Source organism: Bison bison, unplaced genomic scaffold (assembly GCF_000754665.1).
Source record: "Bison bison bison isolate TAMUID 2011002044 unplaced genomic scaffold, Bison_UMD1.0 scf7180017864037, whole genome shotgun sequence".
Lineage (NCBI taxonomy): Eukaryota > Metazoa > Chordata > Mammalia > Artiodactyla > Bovidae > Bison > Bison bison.
In genome coordinates, this window is record NW_011494609.1 from 2,762,861 (window position 1) to 2,784,641 (window position 21,781).

A 21,781-nucleotide genomic window follows, 5' to 3' on the forward strand; every position below is an offset into this window, starting at 1 on the left:
CCTTTCACTTCCATCACTGCCCATGCCTTCAAGATGCTGAAAGAACCACAATGACCTTATGCATTTCCAGATGCCCACATCAGGACCACTCCCAGTCGAGAACCAGTGGATTAGCAGGTAGTCGAGAAATGGAAATATTATGCAGCGATTTATTGCAATCTAGCAACTGGGAGTTAAGGCTGGGATGCCCCTGGACACCTACACCTCTCCTTACGCTGAGGGATAGAACTCACCTCACTTTTATACTGGTCCCTCTCAACACTGCATTTGTCCAGCTGTCTAAATACGTCATCAAGCTGCACAACCATTTCGTCCACCTCACTTTTACTCTCGCTACTGGAACACTGACTGCATTCAGCCTTTACATGTTGCAAAGCACTACACTGCTTTTTCAGCCTTTCGATTTCTTCCAAGGCTTGACGATACTGAGACACCACATGGTCTGGACTTTCAGGTTTACCGTTAATACTTTCCAGTAAAAATACAGCATCAGTTTCAGTAGACTGATGGCAAGTTTCCTTCTTCACGTATTTGTTATTCATTTCCAGTATCCTCTGCTGTAACACGTTGATTTGTTCAGTGAACATGTGGCACTGTCTTTTATAATTTTCTTTTTCTTGGGTAACGAGAAGCAGCTCATTTCTTAGTTCATTTAACTGGCAACTAGCGTCACTAGCAGATTTATCAAAGGTTCCCTGGGTTTCATGTGTCTTTCCTTCAGTTTCCACACAGGCTGGCAGTGCGGCTGCGTCATTTCTTACATCTATCGCATCTTCAACAGTCTCTTCCTTTTTAACGACTAAACTTGGCACTTCAGTCTGGGTGGCTGTGGTAGTTCCCTGATCACACTGGGACGTCGAAGTACCTGTGGAGCCAGTCTGGCCACAAGGTTCACTGTCACCCACAGGCTCCACTTCCACACCACTCTGCTCCATGGGGCTCTGCTGCAATTTCACTTCAGTATCGTCATCTCCTGCAGGCTTGGGAGTGCTGTTTTCTTCTAAGATGATGACATCTTCATCATCATCATCATCTTGATGAGAATTTTCAAATACTTGATTACTCAATCTCCGATTCTTTGCATTCAAAATTGAGGAGCGAGTAGGGAGTCTTCGTTTCAGGCTGGAAAAAATTTCATATATGAAATATAGGATTATAAAATGTAGATATGGAAAAAAATAAGATGACCTTGAAGTAATCTATCTTGAATTCTAAGAAATGCCCACGTTCATTTTTTTAAACAATATATTTGCAGAATATTTTGAATATCAAAATATCAAAAGAAAAATATCAATGATTTAATAAAGCAGAGATTATTGTCTCCTTTTACAGATGAGGAAACAAGACTATTAAGACCTCTTCAAAGTACCACATCCTTATACTGCCAATTTATCTCATTTGATGTCTTCTGGCATTTCAATTTAACATCTTGAAACAGAATACCACCACTCACCCCAGGAGTGCTGTCTGTAACCTAGAGGTCACTGAATGGCACTGCCATTCCCATCTGTCCATCGTAATTCCATCAACATTCAGGGATCAAAGGTGGGTCACAAGGTAAACCAGCATGCCCTACCCTTTCATGGAAAACAATTTCCCCTGCATTAAAAACTGCCTTGTTTTCTTCATCTGATTAGTTTTCTGTGAATTTATCACCAATTGATCACTTTTTGTCCCACCTAAGAGGGATATTTGTACTGATTTGCCACTTGGGTCTTAGGTGTTAAGACCTCATTTCTCGAGAAAGATCTCCCCTTTCCTTAGGCTTACTCTCTCGTATGGGGGTGGGGCATAATCTTCAATAAGAACTTGAGAAAGGGTACACATGACATAAAAAATGTAAAATATTGCACAGTGAAAATATTCTTTTCACCTCTCAAGTTCACTAATGGTTTGGTTTTTATACAGACTTCCAGGTTGGGAATTACTTTCTCGAAACTCTAAAAGCATCATCCCATCATTATCTTCCAGTCACTGTTCCTGCCACTCTGATTCCTGATCTTTTGAATATAGCCTGCATTCTCTCTTAAACAAAAAATTCTTTTCCCCAAGTGCTTTAAAACTTCATGATGATATTTCTTATCTTTCCCCAGACATTACACTGTGGAAATTAAGCCTTTCTTCCATTATTTCCTCCCTTCTCTGATGTCCCATTTTGGAATACCCTTATTCAGAGGTTGGTCCCTCCAGTACCCTGTCTTCTGTTTCCTGTCTTCCATTTATCTCCTCCTTCTGGGAGAGTTACCTGTTAAACATCTGCCCAGCTCTAAGTTAGTTCCGCATGGTCTCTTCTGCTCCCTTTGTTTGAGCTATGTGCCTCTGGGGACCCTCGGCTATATCTCTATTTCGGACTGGAAGCAGTGAGGGCTGGGTGTGGGAGCCCAAGGAAGCCATCATCACCACCTAGGGCCTTCCTCTTGGGAGCCAGGGAGGGGAGGAGGGGAGACAGGCTCCTCACCATTCAGTATTCAAACACTCCCCGACTCCTTCTGCTTCCAAAACAGTGGCAGTGAAAGCTGCTCCAGAGAGTAAGCTCCCTACCTTCTGACAGAGGAAGAGCAGCAGCACTTCTGGCCTTTGCAGGCTGTGAAAAGGCCCAGGGAACTACCCTCCCCTGAACTCTCATAGTAGCCTCCTGGTCTTACCCCCAGTTTCCCACCTTCAGAAATGTCCAGTGCTTCCAAGTTCTGAGACAGTCTAGTGATCCAAGCAGTTGAGCATTTAATTAGAAGTTGCCCTGTTCTTTTTCTTACCAGGCTAATTCCTATTTGTTTGTCAAGACTTAGTTTAGGGACCATCTCCCCATAGACTTTGGCTCTATGAATTTAGGAACAGAGGTTTACAAATGAAAAATCTCGCTCTGTTCTCTTCTACCATTTTGGTGGCTATGTGTGTGCACTCAAGTAGCTTCAGTCCTGTCTGACTCTTTGCGACCCCATGGACTGCAGCCTGCCAGGCTCCTCTGTCCACCGGATTCTCCAGGCAAGAATACTGGAGTGGGTTGTCATACCCTCCTCTAGTGATGGTAGTCACTTTTAAAGATAAATTCTATTACCTTGTCTGTAAACATTACAAAAAATTTACTTTTTTCTTACTTTGTCCGGAACCAGCTTTATGAAGAAAAGCCAAGAATATCATGGAGACTAGTTTAAAAAAATTCACACATGTTCTCAGTTAAGCAGCAACCCAGCCACAAAACAAGATCTCAAAATGCAGGCTATATATAAACAGCAAACTATTTCAAAACATGCCCTCCATGATGTATATATGCATAAAGGCAGTTATTTTGAATCTTTTCTCAACTTTCAAAAATTCTTTTGAAGGCCTTCCCTGGCGGCTCAGTGGTAAAGAATCCACCTGCGAGTACAGGAGACGTGGGTTCAATTCCTAACCCAGGAGGATCCCACATGCCTTGGGGCAGCGGGGCCCACACACAACTGCTGGGTCCACATGCTATGACTACCGAAGCCCGCCAGCCCTGGAGCCTGCTCCACAAGTAGAGGGGCCACTGCACGACGAGAGGCTCGTGCACCGCAACTAGAGAAAAAGCCCTCGCAGTGGCGAAGACCCAGCACAGACAAAAAGAAATTAACAAATTAAAGAAAAACCTCTCAGAACGTCTGGTATCACTATTTCAGAGAATCTCGTTTCAGTGTTTCTCTTCAAACAACAAATCCACACAGAGTCTGATGCGTTAGTTAACTGGCATCACAGTCTTCACTCTTCACCCGTGTGCCTTCTGTTCACTTTGTCAAGGCAACCTGTGCAGAGTACTGCTTTTAGAATTTCAGGAACCAACCTAGCACCGCCTCCTCATAAAGCATTCCCTGACCATTCCGGTCAAGAGCGCTAACTGTTCACTTCAGGTTATCATACATCTTTCTCTCCTTCTTCATTCCACCCATCCAAGTACATAACATGTCACGGGCTATGCTGAGAACGTATGGGTCACAGCTGACATTATACTGTTGCACTGTGAGCTGCCATTGCTTCGTGTTCTTCTTTACTCAGATACCGATAATCTTAAAAGCAGGAATTTCCTCACTATACAGAACTGCAAAGAAGTGACAATACGATCAATTTCCACAATGAAAAAAAATATTCTTTTAATTGATTTAAACAGTAACATAAGTAGGGTAGAGGTAAGTTTAGACAATAAAAGCAAAATACCTCATCCTTATGGCTTCCCTTGTGGCGCAGCAGTAAAGAATCCGCCTGCCCACCCAGGAGACATGGGTTTGATTCCTGGATCGGGAAGATCCCCTGGTTTAGGAAATGGCAACCCACTCCAGTATCCTTGCCTGAGAAATCCCATGGACAGAAGGAGCCTGGCGCGCTACAATCCATGGGGTTGCAAAAGAGTCGGACATGACTTAGCAACTGAACAAAAACCAACTCATCCGTAAGAATTGTTTAATATGCGTATAAACTACACTTTCTTAGCAGTGCATTATTGCCATAAAAGTGTCAAGTAAAGGCTGTCTCATACTTGTTTCCCAAGTCGAAAAACACATTTTAGCCACTGACCTGTTATTCTCAGGTTCAGACTGGGGTGAACCCCGATGATGATTTATAAGCCTTGTTGAGTAAGTATTTGCTACTTCTGAAAGATGTCCTCGTGGAACACCTTCCTTAACGGGAGTAAAGGTTTGACTTGACACAGGGGTTTTTGGAAACAGGAGTTCGGCATGAATCTGTTGAAGGAAAAAAAAACTGATCTTAAGAAGAGATTTTAAAATGTGTCCTGTCCCAAACACAAAGTACTTTTTCCCCGTTCCCTAAACCAGAGGCACTGAGAACTATCCTAACCACGTGAGCTTGTGCTGTGTACACTGCACCAGGGAGCGACAAAGAGCCAAGTCCAGCCTGCAAGTCAGTCAAGACTGGTTTCGCATTTTTAAACGCATGAACAAAACAAAGAATGAATACGCCACGGAGACTGTATGTGGGGTCCACAGAGCCTAAAATACCACCTGGACTTTTACAGAAAGATCTGTTGACCTTGGATTATATAGAGAGCTTACACAGATACGTAATAAAAACATTTTTCCAAGAGAAAGAAACATAAATATAAAGGAAGATAAAGTCACAAAGACACTGCCTTTAAAAAACCTAAGCCCACTATTCTTTTTCTCCCAGTTCTGTTCTCACTCTCAAACCCTCAGCCTTTATATAAGAAAACATTTCAATGTATTGATAAGCATACATATACCAATGCAGCAGCCCACAACTTCCTATATAAGAAGTACAACTACCTACTTAACACACCAAAAAAAAGCTCACCACCATTAAGCAAGATAGGGCTATGGGATTAAGAGAGGCAAATTACTATATATAAAAGAGACAAGCAATAAGGATATATTATTGAACAGCACAGGAAACTATAGCCATTGTTTTGTAGTCACTTTTATTGGAGTATTATCTGTAAAAATTCTGAATCACATGCTGCACACCAGAAACTAATATTACAAAATAAACTATACTTTCAATTAAAAAAAGAGAGAGAACAGGAGGGAGGGTCAATGATGTAGCTTTGGTCTAAGTCAGTACTAGAATGCAGCCCCCTGGGTGTTCCTATTAATTTTTCCTTGACTGTCTACCTAACGAGAAGATTCTTAAAAGAACATCTGTCTTTCCCCAGATGCCCAACTTAAGAATAAATTGAACCATCTGAGTGAAGTTGTTGGGTTAGGAAGGCAGGGTTGGGAAAGAGGGTAAGAAGTGGGTACAAGAAGAGAGAGAATGTGAACTCAATGAACAAGATTGCTTCAATCTGCTATATAACTCCTAAGTTTAAAGTTGAGTACTAAGTTAATCACCACCCAATCCAGGACACAGCTGTAACATGGAAGGCCTCATTACCCGAGGGGCTGTTTCCAGTTGTCTGATCCTGAACTTTTCCCTGTCTCTTAAAAAAAAAAAGAGAGAGAGAAAAAAGAAAAAGAAAAATGAACAAATTTAAATTTACTTCATTTTCCAATTGTTTTCCAATGACATACTTGCCACTTCTACTAAGTCACTAAGACAGGCAGGTACACTGAACTCTGCTTCAGTGTCCTTATAATCAGGGCTGAGCCCTAGGCAGGTAGGTGCTTTCTACCTCTTATCTCAGTAACACCCTAATGTCTTCCAATCTTGCTTCAAACTTTATCTTCAAGAATAGTGCACTATAAATCTTCATGAACTCGACCTTCCACGAGCAGTACATAAGCCTAATGTTCCCCGTGGCTCACTGCTGTTCCCAGCTTCTCTCTGCACCTCTATTCTCCATTAGGTCCATTCACATTATTTACTCTGGTTAAGCTGAACAAACCATTGCTCTCCACCCAACAAATCCCATTGCTCTCCACCCAACAAATTCCACCCATCAGGAATTTTCCTGATCCATGTCCCCAGCCAAAGGAATTTATCCTTATGGGCTTCTTCACAGGACAGAGTCAGGCCTTTTACAGGAGTCGTCAACTTCACACTGGTAACGACACACGTTTCACCTTCTCTGTTAAAAGGGCTGTATTCACTTCTGATTCATTGGTGTTTCGCCCAAAAAGACAAAACTATACCACATATGCAAAGTATCTTGTAGACAGGACAGCAATAACCAGCAGGTATCCACAGCATAAACTTAAAAAGCACTTGATGGTATACACTCCACACCTTGGAGTCATCTTTTGTGGCTATACTGCTGTCTCTCAGAAACGCACTGACTGATGCTGCAGACAAAGCACTGCGGATGATCTGGGTTTTATCCTCCCACATACATTAATATAACACTCACTTCTTTTTGTAGGTTTTCTCGTAAGTGGGATGCACCACATCTTCATCTTCAGGTTCTTCTGGAACGTCACAATTTCTAGTCAGAAAAATCACATGGGAATAACACGTCACCAGTGCCTATTCATACATCTTGAACAGTAGTTTCTGCCTTTCCAAAAAAGGGTACTACCAACTATATGGTACCTGAACTGTGGGTCAGGGTTATTGGAGCAATACCATTTTTCTGGAAGTTGATCTATCCCATCTGGTAATTTTCGCCACTTTAGACAGGAATCACATTGAACCCATGTCTGATCAGGACGTTTCCTGTAACAAAATAACAGCTCAATGTTAACATGGAAATACCGACCTAAGTATTAGGGCCTCCTTAGTGGCTCAGACGGTAAAGTGTCTGTCTGCAGTGCAGGAGACCTGGGTTTGACCCCTGGGTTGGGAAGATCCACTGGAGAAGGAAATGGCAGCCCACTTCAGTATTCTTGCCTGGAAAATCCCATGGACCAGGAGCCTGGTAGGTTATCGTCCACGGGGTCACAAAGAGTAGGACATGACTGAACGACTTCACTTTCACCGACCTAAGTACTTCACTGGACTTTCCACTGGACTTTCTCCCGCAAAATTCTATTAATTCTGTCCCTGAAAATTCCGTAACATAACTACTTTGGTGGACAATTAGTTTTTAAAAACAATTCTGGCTACTATTGAAGTGACAGACTAATTTAAACAAAGTGATTTAAATGTCTTGTTTAATAGCACATTATTAATTTTTTTCTATAGTAAGAACTCAAAAACCTAAGAAAATACTACAAATGACTTACTCCGAAATTCATATTAAGTTAGCATCTGTAGTGTCAAATCCAATATACTTCTTAGCACAATAACAACTCAAGTACAGAAAACAGGCAAGTTGTGTTATTGCAGTTTAAGCAATTTTCATAACTGTATTACATTTTACCCTCTACTATAGCATATCTCTGAACAACTTAAATTTGCATATTTCTTTAGTTCATAAAATGAGGCTTTCACATTTTTATCATTCAAAAATTACTATGATCCTGCAAAGAATTTACATAGACTCATTTAACATACAAATAATTCACCTTAACGCTAGTAACTTTTAAAATCTAGTTTTAAAAAATACATTTAAATGGTTTTATAGAAACTTCAAACAATCCAAAATTTTATAGAGTAAATATAAACCCCTTGTTTCAGGAGGTTATTATTGCTTACTTCTTTAATCCTGGTAGAAATTTTCTATGCTTATAAAAGTATGCATATGTATGTGGACTTTTAAAAAACCTACACAATGGAAAAATTAAGACACTGAGTTGCATCCTTTTTGTTTTCCGTTATCTATCTTGGACATCCTTCCATCAGTACACAGAGTTATTATTCATTCAGAGGGCTTATGTGTTTCACTGTGGAGCACTATTATCTTTTCATTCTTACAACTCTACGAGGTAAAGACTATTACTGTTCCCATTTTACAAATGATAAAATAGAAGCTTGTAAGAGGTCAAATAACATGTTCAATGTCACACAGCTACTTAAGCAAGATCTACAATGTAATCTGGAATCTGGCTTTAGGCTCTCGATCCTATTACACAAGACCAGAGATTTTCAAACTATGAGATACAACCTATTAGTGGATCATGAAGTCACTTTAGTGGGTCAAGATGAGCATTTTTAAATAAAATAAGTGTTATCAACACTAATAATACAGGTAAATACTGTTTCAAGAATCTTTTGTGTATAAATGCATATGTTCATCTTACAGTATGCTGATTTGAGCTGTGGGACTTATTTCTTACCATGAATTAGATTCCAAAGTTTATGAACACTGTACAACCGCCAGCCCTCCAATACCATATCCTGATATTAAAGTCAATAATTTTTTAAATGTACTTACTGAATATCAACTGGCAAGTTTAGAGGATATTCTGCATGTTTTTTCACTTTCATTTCATTCCAGTAATCATTCAGCTTATCTCCTAGTGCTGTTATTGTTAACCTCAAAAAGAAGTAAATTATAAAATCAATTCAAGAAAAAAAAATGATAAAGATTAAATCTCTGTCAAACACAAAGAAAGCATAAGCAACCTAGTATTTATTGATCATGTGAACACTAGGGAGTGGGGAGGGCAGAGTGGAAGGTTCTCCAAAATGTTCAGTTAAGTAACACTCAGAGTCATGGCAATCTTCTAAGTATCTTTAAAAGTTCATAGAACGGAGCCAGGGTCACCAGGAATAAGACAGAAAATACTAGTACTTCAGGTCCTCTGCTGAGAAAGTATGCTGCCAACCAACCCACTAACTACTTTCTGAATCTCAACCCGGTGGCCCTTCCGGAGGAGCTCCAGCTGTGCTCTCAGGCCACCCTCTTCGCTCCAGCAGCAGAGACTGTTCCAGCCTACACACACCCCTGGGCAGAGACAGGTTTCCTCTAAGGACAACTCAGCCCCACATCTCCTGCCAACAGCAGGCCATGTCTACAGACAGAGACTGATCGGGCCTTCTGGCAAGCTCCCTGCCACGGCAGGTACTGTGTTCCTGTGTCGGTCACAACCTCTACCGGGATCTGAACCTCTGACTGCTGGGACTGGGAACCCTCTCCTAGTTCCTTTACTGTCTACTCTTTTTCAACCCAGAGGTAACAGTTGTATTTTTGCTCCTGACAGTTCTGGACAAGCTACTGTCCTTTTTAACCCTTTGAGCAATCACCTTCTACTACTGTGGTTAACAGCTCCTTATATTTTCTTTGTTTAAACAACAGAGGTAGCTGTAGTCTCAGGACTATACTCTGAATGATATAGTTACTGATTTTCTCTATCATGTGTTTCCTAATTTGCTGATTCTGCTATTATTCCTTTCCTTCCACTTTATTTGTTCTTTATTTATAAGAAGTTTGCATTCTATTCTGTAATATATGCTCATTAGGACAGCTGTTGGTGCTTCCTAAATTTACAAGTAAAATTGATGATCATATTTACTTTATGGCTTCTAATCCTTCTTAGAAGATAGGAGTATTTCTGTCTAAAGTACAGAGGACTAAACTTTCTTGATGTTCCCATCCAAGATGGAAATTTCTAGATTTTATACTACACAAAAAAATGTTACCAAGAAAGCATGAACTTCTTCTATTTAGTACAAATCTCAGAAATATTTCATTAGTAAAGACAGAGGAGAATATATTTCTATTTGCGATGGAGTAGAATATAATTCCTAGGGTGGAAAACAATGATTACATGTGTTTTCTAGGTAAGCCTCCCACAAAAGAAAAACAAATTTAGCTTAGAAAAAGTTAAGGAAGTATTTCCAAAATAAATTGTAAAAGTCAGTCATCAATCATTTTAATAGGTAACATACCTGTATTCATTAGTATAATCGAAATCTTGTTTATTATGAGTTGGTTTTAGGAAATAGCAGTCTATAATCCCCACTACTCCAACACCCATGTTGTTTGCCTGAAAAAGAAAATGAAATTGGCATTTTAAACATTAGATATGATACTCCTGCACTGCAGGCGGATTCTTTACCACCTGAGCCACAAGGGAAGCGCTTCATGATGCTCAAAACAATTATTCCTTCACCAAAATTTAAGAACTTTATGAAACATTTTCCTATATAATCTCAGGATTCTTATGACATTTAGATTGAATAACAGTATCTGGAGTGTAACTTACTTCTGGGGGAGATAATTCCTAAAAATGTAATAGCTTTCCTCCAAAACCACTTCCACTGTCAGGCATTCACTTAAGACAAGTATTATCATTCCCAGTTTTATACAAGGGGAAAAAACCCCTCTCTACTGGGATGCAGTATCTTAGCAGGCAGAAACCACAACTAACTCCTTCCTATATCAGGGCCTAGCAAAGGCTCTGGCACATTAATATTCCATACGTTTGCTAGATAGAAATTAAAGTCATTTATCCAAAGTTACATATTCAGTTGCTAATTGTGATGAAATAAAAACTTTAAATTCAACTGACATAATTTATTTTTTAAACCTGCTAGCTAAAATATTGAACTCAACATATCTGAATCATATTCTGATTATCTATATGTGATCAACATGTGTATTTTATTCGTAAGTGTAGCTGAGTCTAAGTACAATGATAAAAAGTAAAATACTGACACATAAAAAGAAAATTTTCATAGATACAGCTATAGTCAAAACCATAAAAACCTAATCACAATGTGACTCTACTAAAAGCCATCTGTGGTTCCTCATTTCATACAAGTTGTAAATCACAGCACCCTTCACTTATAGTTCTTTTTTTTTTTTTTCACTTATAGTTCTTTTCATGTTGTTTCTGGCCTTACCTTCCTCTCCCCCCATTACTGCATTCCCAATTACCATCTGGTCCAAAGTGAAGTGAAAGTCACTCAGTCGTGTCTGACTCTTCGAGACCCCATGGATTATACAGTCTATGGAAGTCTCCAGGCCAGAATACTGGAGTGGATAGCCTATCCCTTCTCCAGGGGATCTTTCTAACCCAGGGATCGAACCCAGGTCTCTCACACTGCAGGGGATTCTTTAACATTGCTGGGTAGATTCTTTAACAGCTGAACCACCAGGGAAGCCCATCTGGTCCAAATAATCCCTTTAAGGTTGCCATTCTCTCAGAAGCCTCTTTCTTTTCCTTTGCAGACCTTCTTTTCTGGACCTAGAAAACTCTTGTTAGACCTTCCAAAACAGTAAATTAACTCAGTCTCCTCTCAATCACCACTTTCTCCAAGAAGCCCATTCTGATGCTCCAAGTGAAAGTGAAAGTTGGTCAGTCATGTCCAACTCTTTGTGACCCCATGGACTATACAGTCCCTGGAATTCTCCAGGCCAGAATACTGGAGTGGATAGCCTATCCCTTCTCCAATGGATCTTCCAGACCCAGGAATCAAACCGGGGTCTCCTGCACTGCAGGCGGATTCTTTACCAACTGAGCTATCAGGGAAGCCTGATGCTCCAAGGAGATACCATATTCCCCTCAGCAAAAAGAGCTCTGGGGGCATGTGTATCTTTTCCTTTTTTTCTGCTGACATCTAGCACGGCAAATCATACCAAATACTTAATAAATTGTTTACTGAATCCAAATACTGGACCAGTTCATCTTCTGGTACAGAAAAACATTAAAAGTTGGCTGTAAAAGCTTATTTCTTTATGAGGTCAAACTTAACCAAAAATAACACAAATTTAGCTGGGCTAGAAAAATGAGCTACACATCTTACTTATGTCAAATTCATTAAAAGAAAAAAAAATGTGGATTTTGTAGCAGACCCTATTGGTTTTTTTGAATCCCAATTTGAAAAACTGAAGTATAGCTGATTAACAATACTATGCTAGTTTCAGGTATATGACACATCCAATATTTTTAATTATACTCCATTTAAAGTTACTATTAAATATTGGCTACATTTCCTCTGCTGTACAATACATCCTTATAGCTTATTTTATACATAGTAGTCTGCCTCTTAATCCCCTGCCTCATCTCTCCCCACCACCCTGTGCCCACTGGTAATCACTAGTTTCTTCTCCATATTTGAGTCTATTTCTGTTTCATCACATTTATTGAGTTGTTTATTTTTTTGATTCCACACGTAAATGATAATACAGTCTTTTGTCTTTTTCTAATACATTTCACTAAGCATAATACTCTTCAGGTCCATCTACACTGTCGCAAAGAATTCAGAGTAAAATAAAATGAGCAGAAAATGAAAATCATGGAACTGGAAAACAAAATATGCCTGGACTTAAAATCTTTTTAACACAGCTGAATTTTAGAATTTAACACTAAATTCGTAGCACACACACATCAAAAAAACCTTTCTGTGGAAACATGTAAAAGATAAACAGACTGACACAGTAGGCAATGTTCATCACCCTAAACTGAACTCTACAAAAATGAAAGTGGTTTAGGAGGAAAATTCTAACATATTTAGGAACTAACTCCAGAAAAGTAAATCACCTATCAGATACTATTTTTTAGGCTACTGCAGCAACAATGAATTAAAATCGATCAATTTTATTCTCATATAAAGTAATCCAGGATCCTTATCCAAGTGTAGCGACAAGATATGCATCTGTGCCTGAGAGCCACACTCATCTTTAGATCTAAGGCAAGCTACATATGAGCCCCAATTTCCTCATCTGTAAAACAGAGAAAATGCTCTGTCCTCCTTGTAAGATTATTCAAGACCAAATTAGAAAATAATACACAAGTGCTCTACGGTCAAGCCCCACACCAATGCTGTTAAAAACACTGATATTAGAAGTTGAGGCAAAGGCAGGGGGCTTCCATGGTGGTCCAGTGGCTAAGACTCCGCACTCTCAATGCATGGGGCCTGGGTTCGATCCCTGTTCAGGGACCTGGATCCCACGTGCCGCAACTAAAGATCCTATATGCCACAACGAAGAAATCCCACAACTAAGAAACGGAGCAGCCAAATAAATACATATTTTAAGACAAATAAATAAAAATCATTAGGCAAAAAGCACATTATTTCATGTTTGACCCGAAACATGTTATCCTAACTTTTACAAAAGATTCAGACATTTTCAGATATAAGCTTACCTTTAACTGACATCCAACTTTTTCATAAGCTTTGATGAGTCTATTTCTGTGATACATCATTATTCCGTAATGATCTTTATTTCTGCAATTGAATCCAAAAGTAATTCTCACAGTTTTATTAGTCTTAAATGTTAAGGATTTCTGAACACACCATCTCACTTCCTTTAATTCATCCTCTCTATTTCATAGAGTTCAACGGCGCATAAAAAAGGGCAAAGTTGGACAGCATTAGAATCTGTTGTCAGGATAAAAAGAGAAGTGGGGAAGGGAAATACACTTGATCTCTCTCTCTCTATATATATATACACACAGCATCGTAACAAAGTAAAGGATACTAAAAACTTGGGTCGATAAATATCACGTTCAATGTAGGCAAGACTCTTCGAAACTAGCTGGGTCTTTACTTTCTGTCCACGCAAGATGATCTGCATTCGTGGCTTTAGATATAATATACTGCAGTAAGCCTGCAAAGACACACAACAACTGACTGTCGTTTCTGAATAATTACCAATGCATTTGTTCAACATTACTTAATATGTTTTTAAAAAGAAAGCTACCACAGTGCTTTGACAATAAAATACTAACTCTTCAATAAAATACTACAGACTATAAAGGTGCTGTAGTTAGTATTGGATTACTGTATTAAAAACAAGCTCAATATACTGGAGCCAGTAAAAAGGGTTTACAGAAAACAATCAACTGACCCACATAGATGCTGATAAGTTATGTGGAAAAAAGTTTAAAAAGAGCATGTATGGTATAATCTCATTTTACCAGATGACCAGTGCAAGTCCAATGCATGAAGCAGGGCACTCCAAGTCGGTGCTCTGGGACAAACCAGAGAGGGGGGTGGAGGGGGGGGCAATACATGTGCACCCGTGGCTGATTCATGTTGATATATGGCAAAAACCAATTAAAATAAATAAATAAATTTGTAAAAAATGTCTATATATACAAAAAAGGACCTATATTTTCTGACTCTGCTGTCAAAACATATATTGTTATTGTAATTTTAAAGCATCAATAAATTTCACTTGTGCAGAAATAAGCAAAAATCTAATATAAACAAAGGGGACTATTGTAAGTTTGAAAAGAAAAAGAAATGCAGCAGTATTTAACGGGAGTGGACAGACAACACTTTTTCCATATGGAACTGTAACAATCAGCAGTCATCCATATGTGCTTTCAATTCTTTTATTTTTTAGTACCCTGACTGGGACCGAACCTGAACAATCAGTTTGAAAGCGCCGAGTCCTAACCACTGCGCTGTGAGGGTACATGTGTTTTTAATTCTTAATGCATCAGAGCTTAGATACTTGAGAATAGTAACCAAACTTAGCATCTTAAAACATGTTAGAATATGATCTCTTGTGCCTGCCTGCAAGCTATCAGAAGTCTCTAAAGGAAATGAAGTGAACAACTCAATAAGGATATATTAATATGAAAAATTCAATACGAAACTAAAATTTGAACATTTCTCTCACTTTTTTCCTCCTGACTCCTGATTTCAAAAGTAGTGTTTTGTCACTTATAAAATTTATTACCGATATTTTAAGACATTTTACTTTGTGGTATACTAAAACTATTCCATCTGCTCTGGCTGTTTCTGGATATTCTTGAGAAAGGCTTTCTTAACCACTAAGATACTTCCCTATCACACTGGGGTAAGGCAAGAAATAGGAACATCTGCCATTGTAATTGCTGAAATCTCAGAACAAGTTACATAGTAAAGCTGTCAATGTTAAATGTTAGCCTTAGCTTGGGTTGTGAGATAATTTTAATACAAAAAAAGGGAATGGGGCAAGTCTCTGGAGGTCTAGTAGTTAGGACTCTGCACTTCCACTGCAGGGGGCACGGAAGGCCTGTAGTTCCTGGCTTGGGAACGAAGATCTGACACGCCATGATGTGGTTGACCAAAAGGGAAAAAGGAGGGGGGCGGGGAGAGTCAGTATTGCATGTCTCACAGTGACTAAGAAACAGTAGTATTATCATATCAACATTATTATATTGAGATATTAATTCTTTCAATCTTAAAAGCATATTTCACTTTAAGGTCAAATCTGACATATATTTACCACAAAATTATATTAATGCACATTTTCTGTAGGCTATATGTAAAATTGCTTTAGAGTACCGATTAATGCATGTATTCTAGAATATTTTAATTTTTAAAAAGGACAATTTGGTATTTTGATTGAATTAACCAATATGGTCACCAGGGCATCTTGATTCAATATTCCCAATTCAAATAATTAATCACACAGTAAAAGAACTTTTACAACCACTGTAGACCTGATGACTTTGCAATTTAAAAACTTTTCTAAGAAAATAAAACAGCCAATGAGCATGACAAATTTAATACACTGTTTCATGTCTGAGACACTTTCATTTAGAGATTTCTGGCAGCATTTATAACACAAGTGGATAATGTAATTTCCATCATTTGATGGTTTTCTCACTCCCACAGAGAGCAGAATACGCACCCTCAGGGAATAGTCACTCTCGGGGGCAATTTGGTCCATCCTTTCCTGCTTCTTGTACCCTTTCTTCCCTGCTGTCTCATCTAAATCTTCTGGGATTCTGATGTCATATTTATCCTTATCAAAATCAAACTCTGTTGCACTTTTGTAGCTGTAAAAAGAGTTTTTAAAGAGCTAAATATTAACTCCACCATAATAGAAGCAAGCAAGTAACCTTTAGTTAACAAAACACAGCACAAACAAATACATGGTAAGAGTCAAGATCTGAGGAGTTGGAGGGAGGAAGGAAGACAAGGAGTCCAGGAAGGTGCAGAAACTGTATTTACTCTCATGTTACCAGTGGGAATGTCAAATGAGAGAGCCACATTCTGATAGCATCCTAAAAAACTAAACAAGCAACTGCCATATGATCCAGCAATTACACTCCTGGGCATTTATCCAATAAAATGATGACCATATTCCCACAAAAACCTCTCTGCACTTATTTCACAGCTTTATTTGTAGTAACTGAAAATCGTAAACAACTAGATTGGTAAACACACTGTGGTCCAAGCATACAATGCAATACTACTGCTCAGCTAGAAAAAGGGAGCAAGCAGACACACGCAAGAACCTGAATCTTCAGAAAATTAAGCTGAATGAAAAAAGCCAATCCTAAAAGGTTTCACACTACATGATTCCAGTTATATAATAATATTCTTTAAAATGACAAAGACATAGAAATGGAAAAACATGTTAGCAGTTGGCAGGGATTAAGGAAGGAGTGGGTGTGGATATAAAAGGGTTCTTGAGTTGATGGAAATGTCCTCACTGTATCAATGTCAGTATCAACAGTACTATCTTAGTACAGTGTTCCAAGATGTTACCACTGGGGGGAACCTGGGGAAGGAGTACCTGAGATTTCTTACAACTACACAGGAGTCTGCAAGTACCTCAAAATTCAGTTTAAAAAAAAAAATGGGGGTGAAGATGGGAGGGGTAGGGAAGAAAGGAAGAGAAAAGAAAAAGGGAATGCAAGAGGTCAGAAAAGCATAAGAATTAAAGGATTTTAAGATTATCACTTTTTCGGCTTAACTCCTATTGTTCAACAGATCAATTAGATCTCTCAATATTATACACTCACCCTAAAGTTCATAGCTTCATTTGGAAAGGATTTTATCCTCAGAAAGATTTAGCAACACAGAAGTCTCATCTATATTACTTTTCTCAACAGATGCTGAATCATGCTTAGCTTTATGTAATAAACCAAAAGGATTTTTCTAACTTTACCAAGTTGGGACCTGTTGGCTGGGCTTTATCTTGTCATGTCTTTTTTTTTTGAGGAGAGGGATGGTATAACCAAGAGCAAAAAAAAAACAGTGCTATGTAGATAGAGTGGCAGGGCCAGGAAATTTATTTATAATAATATAAAATTATCTCAAATTGAAGCCAAAGAAGCCTCAATGAAACACTCTTGGGAAAAGGTAAATCATTAAATATGCCACAAAATGAGGACCTTCCAATACATTTCTACTCGGTGTAACAATGGATGAACATAATGAAATTACTCCATGCACTTTACTTCCCAAATGGTTAACCAGCTGAGGGTTACCGTTTCATTTACCTTCTGAGATTCCAAATGATGATCCTGGTTCCCTTCTTGCCTATGATAGCATCAAGTTCTGCCAGTAACTGCTGTTCCTTAGAAAATAGAGAATGTTCCAGAATTGCAGCAAGGCTTGCTTTTGATTCTGTTGAATCTAATACCTGTCGTATATCGTAAGTTAAAGACTTAGACCAATAACATTTTTCAATTACAATATGGAAATCAACTCAAACTGAAAAACTACTAAATTATCCTCTAAATTTTAAAATCACAGCGTGATTTCAAATGAACAAGCAGTATGAACAAGTATATTATGACTCCTAACAAATTTAATGATTTCAAATATTTGAATGTTTATACAGAAGACATTTTCCTAAAGATATCTTGTTTTCCATGGTTGTTGGTGAAAATTTCAAGCCAGACCGTAAGTCTTACGGACCACAAAAAGACTGAAATAAAAAGGTGAGCTCTGGGAAGCTTAATAAAAATGCAATCACCTTATATTGAGTATTTCCATGGCACAATTCCAACAGAGACCAGAGAGGGACAAACATTTAGCCCAGATGCAGAGTAGAAGCAGTGGATAGGAACAAGAGCTAGAATGGAAGGTATGATTTAAAAACAAGAACCAGAGGAGGCCAAAAGGATGGGATGGTCCAGACCACTTCCTCAGTTTCCATTTCAAAATCAAAAGGATATGTTGTTTGTTGAATGACACAATTGGGACAACAACATGTTCTGCTTTTATGACTTCCAGGTACGTCTGAGACAAGAAACCCACGCTCATGCTTTCTTCATTTTTGGTAAAAACCATTGCATCTTTACCCAAACGCATAGATCCTGACTTGAAGCCATTTCCATACAATCCAACCGGGACATGATCATTCATGGTGACTTTCTCACTGAAGCCAAAGCTAAAAAGAAAAAAGTATAAATTTCATTTATTTTAATTCAAACATTGTTAATATCAAGTAAAATGCCTAAGTTTGAATGTTGGCCCTGTCCTTGCTTGCTGGAAGATCTGTACTGATGTGTTTCCCCATCTTTTAAGTGAAGGAAGCCAAATCCACACTATAGGGATGTAAGGATTGTTGCTGTTTTTAGTCGCTCAGTCATGTCCCACTCTTTGTGACCCCATCGACTAGCCCACCAGGCTCCTCTGTCCATGGGACTTCCCAGGCAAGGATACTGGAGTGGTTGCCACACACACACTAAAACAGGAGTTCATTGCCTGGCACATCCTAACTAGATGGATGAACTAATTTAGGCTTCTGGGACCTTGAGATTTCACCTCTTCCTCCTGATGGGGAGAACCTGCCTTTTCTGGTGGCATACGGAGTGCTGGAGGACAGCAGAAGGGCCTCTGCTCCAAACCCTCCCTCTATCTCAATTCTGTACTATGTATTTTAGCTTCCATGTCAGGTACACCTGGCTTCATCCTGACATCCTATTCTTTGACCCTAGAGCCCAGGGCCTTACGGCTATGCTACTTCCTCATCCTTTGAATCACTTTAAATTTACTAGTTCTCATTCCCCAAAGTGTTAGGTTTTATTGGATATGGTAGCTAAAACTATCTTTCTACTAAAGCACAAACAACAGAGGACAATGTGCCACAACTCTAAAGGGACGGTAGAATTTTAGGTTAAGTTAAGGCATGGGAGGGATGATGAGAATGGCCGGGATTGCCCAATAACGTGACAGCAGTAGAAAATGATGGAAGACTTAGAGAACAGAGCACACTATGGGTACAACATTTCATGTTTAAAAAGCAGGAACTACAGGCAGTAAGTATGGCGCAGGAAACACTTCAACTAGGCAGCAACAATGATTTTAAGGAGTGTGACGCTTTTACGTACCTTAGCATTTTATGTAATTTGTCTGAAGTCATACCGTTCCCATTATCAGTGAATGTCAGGCATATACAGTCATTTATTACTGTTTTGTCAATCCATATCTGTTTAGCATTCACATCAGGATCATAAGCATTATCTGGGAAACAAAAGTTTGAAAAATTTTGATTTTGGATTTTAAAGAAGAGCAATCCATTTTGAACAACCCTTTATAACCAGCAACAGAATAATATATTTTAAGGAAAATTTAAAAGCTGAAATGTTTCCAAACTCCTAAGATTTGATGACATGAAACTAACCTGTACCATGCTGTATACTGCTCACTGACTCTTAAAGAATTAACTCTATCTAAAGCCCTCCATTTGTTACATGAAGAATGGAGATGGGAACCCACTACACTAAAGAAGTGTAAAGCCAGAAGAATCACTGCAATGAAGAGATGATCAAGACAGGAAGGTCTCTGCCCAAAGAACTAGCCTAGCTATCATAAAGAAAACTGAGAGCTGAGTGTCAACAGCACTTCAAGTTGACACGGAAGGTCCACACAGGATTACTGAATGAATGAGAAAGCAGTATGCTAACGTACACACAGATGTTTACCTACAACACATTTCTTCAAATTTTAGCCCTTTTTAATCTAACATAAGCTTCTGACGACAGGTACATTTTTATCATCTTCGTGAAAGTCACAGTCGCATAGTGGTATCTACTCTGCAACACCATGAACTGTAGCCCACCAGGCTCCTTTGTACATGGAGTTCTCCAGGCAAGAATACTGGAGTTGGTAGCCATTCCTTTCTCCAGGGAATTTTCCCAACCCAGAGCTCAAAGCCGGGTCTCCAGAATTCCAGGCGGGTTCTTTACCATCTGAGCCACCAGGGAAGCCATCTCTGTACACCTCATCATTTAACATCCTTGTCTAGCATACTTGTTTCTCTCAGAACAGTTATTAAGTATTAAGGAATACAGCAAAGAAAAAGGAAAAAAATTTCAACAGTAGCAGTAATAAAATCAACTTATAAACTATCTAAAATCTATCTGAATATTTCTAACTAACTAAAAATACTTTTGAGGTATATTTTGAAGACTTTACTATAATATAAAAAGTGGCTCTCAAACTCTTGTAAGCCTTCAATTAAAACAAAATAAATCTTTTTCATCAACCACTTCAGCATCATTAAAAAAAAACACACACTTAAAATGTGATACACCACAAAGAGCATAACGGCTTTCAGTTGTCCTATCCCAAAACTAGATAAGTACTATGTACGAATGAACAATCCCAGCTGAGTAGTTCCTCTGGGTTGCCATAAAAAAGGAAAAAGAGTGACCATGAATAGCTGCAATGTTATCTCATTTACACTTCAGAGTTTACATCTCAACAGAACATGTTAGGGACTTTGGAAAATCTAACTACACCAAAGAAAAGAAGGAAGTGAAAGCCACTCAGTCATGTCCGACTCTTTGTGACCCAGGGCCTATTATAATCCATGGAATTCTCCAGGCCAGAATACTGGAGTGGGTAGGCTTTCCCTCCTCCAGGGGATTTTCCCAACCCAGGGATCAAACCCAGGTCTCCCACATTGCGGGCAGATTGTTTACCAGCTGAGCCACCAGGGAAGCCCAAGAATACTGGAATGGGTAGCCTATCCCTTCTCCAGAGGATCTTCCCAACCCAGGAATCAAACCTGGGTCTCCTGCATTGCAGGCGGATTCTTTACCAACTGAACTATCAGGAATAAAGAAAAGAAGGGTTCTCAAATTTTCTTTCTTTCCTTATTCTTGGTGCATCCACTTTAGAACCCTTCCTTGACAAATAATCTAAAGTGTATCTAAGAATTCCCAAAAATATAGTTTTCCTTTATTATCTGTTTCTTAAACACATTTAAATCAAACAGTTCATGTGTATGAATTTTACCAAAGAAAAACCATAATGCAAATCCAATCAGGACCTTGCCTCTTTTCTCATGTTCACTAGAACACTTTTAGGACTTCCCTGGAGGTCCAGTGGTTAAGAATCCGCCTTGCAACGCAAGGCACACTGGTTCGATCCCTGGTCGAGGAAGCCCCCACATGCCTCAGAGCAGCTAAGCCAGTAGCCCACAACTACCGAGCCGATGGAACCTGAGAGCTGCAACTGCTGAGGCCCGTGCACCGAGAGCCTGTGCTCTGCAACGAGAGAAGCCCACACACCGCAAGGAAGAGTAGCCCCTGCTCACCACCTCTAGAGAAAGCCTACGTGCAGCAACAAAGACCCACCACAGCCAAATGCATATGTATGTATAAATAAAACCTCCTAATTACTAATAGCAGAAAAGTACTATAAATAATTTCCAACTTTAAACATAATTATCATTTTTTGGCAACAGACCTATTTCTTTTATGATGAGACAAAAAAATATTTTCAACATAAATGCTTCAGGAACTCTGCAAATTAAAATACTTTGCTCTGACAGTAGTATAGGGAAATACTTAAAACAATAGTATACAGGGAAACCTGGGCAACGACCGATCGGAGACTAGTC

General features: G+C 39.0%; 1 protein-coding gene across 1 annotated transcript in view; it reads right to left on the reverse strand.

The window, feature by feature from the left end:
• The window catches only part of MORC3 (MORC family CW-type zinc finger 3), a 42,458-nt gene that overhangs the window by 7,613 nt on the left and 13,064 nt on the right, over nt 1-21,781 (reverse strand). Inside the window, exons 3-15 of the mRNA XM_010834843.1 lie at nt 19,263-19,395; nt 18,105-18,319; nt 17,424-17,571; nt 15,824-15,971; nt 13,676-13,804; nt 13,341-13,463; nt 10,138-10,235; nt 8,681-8,782; nt 6,958-7,080; nt 6,776-6,850; nt 5,863-5,908; nt 4,528-4,694; nt 234-1,122 (exon numbers count right to left, since the gene is read on the reverse strand). Of these exons, the coding sequence (XP_010833145.1) occupies nt 234-1,122; nt 4,528-4,694; nt 5,863-5,908; nt 6,776-6,850; nt 6,958-7,080; nt 8,681-8,782; nt 10,138-10,235; nt 13,341-13,463; nt 13,676-13,804; nt 15,824-15,971; nt 17,424-17,571; nt 18,105-18,319; nt 19,263-19,395 (2,396 nt within the window). The remainder of the gene's footprint in view (nt 1-233; nt 1,123-4,527; nt 4,695-5,862; nt 5,909-6,775; nt 6,851-6,957; nt 7,081-8,680; nt 8,783-10,137; nt 10,236-13,340; nt 13,464-13,675; nt 13,805-15,823; nt 15,972-17,423; nt 17,572-18,104; nt 18,320-19,262; nt 19,396-21,781) is intronic.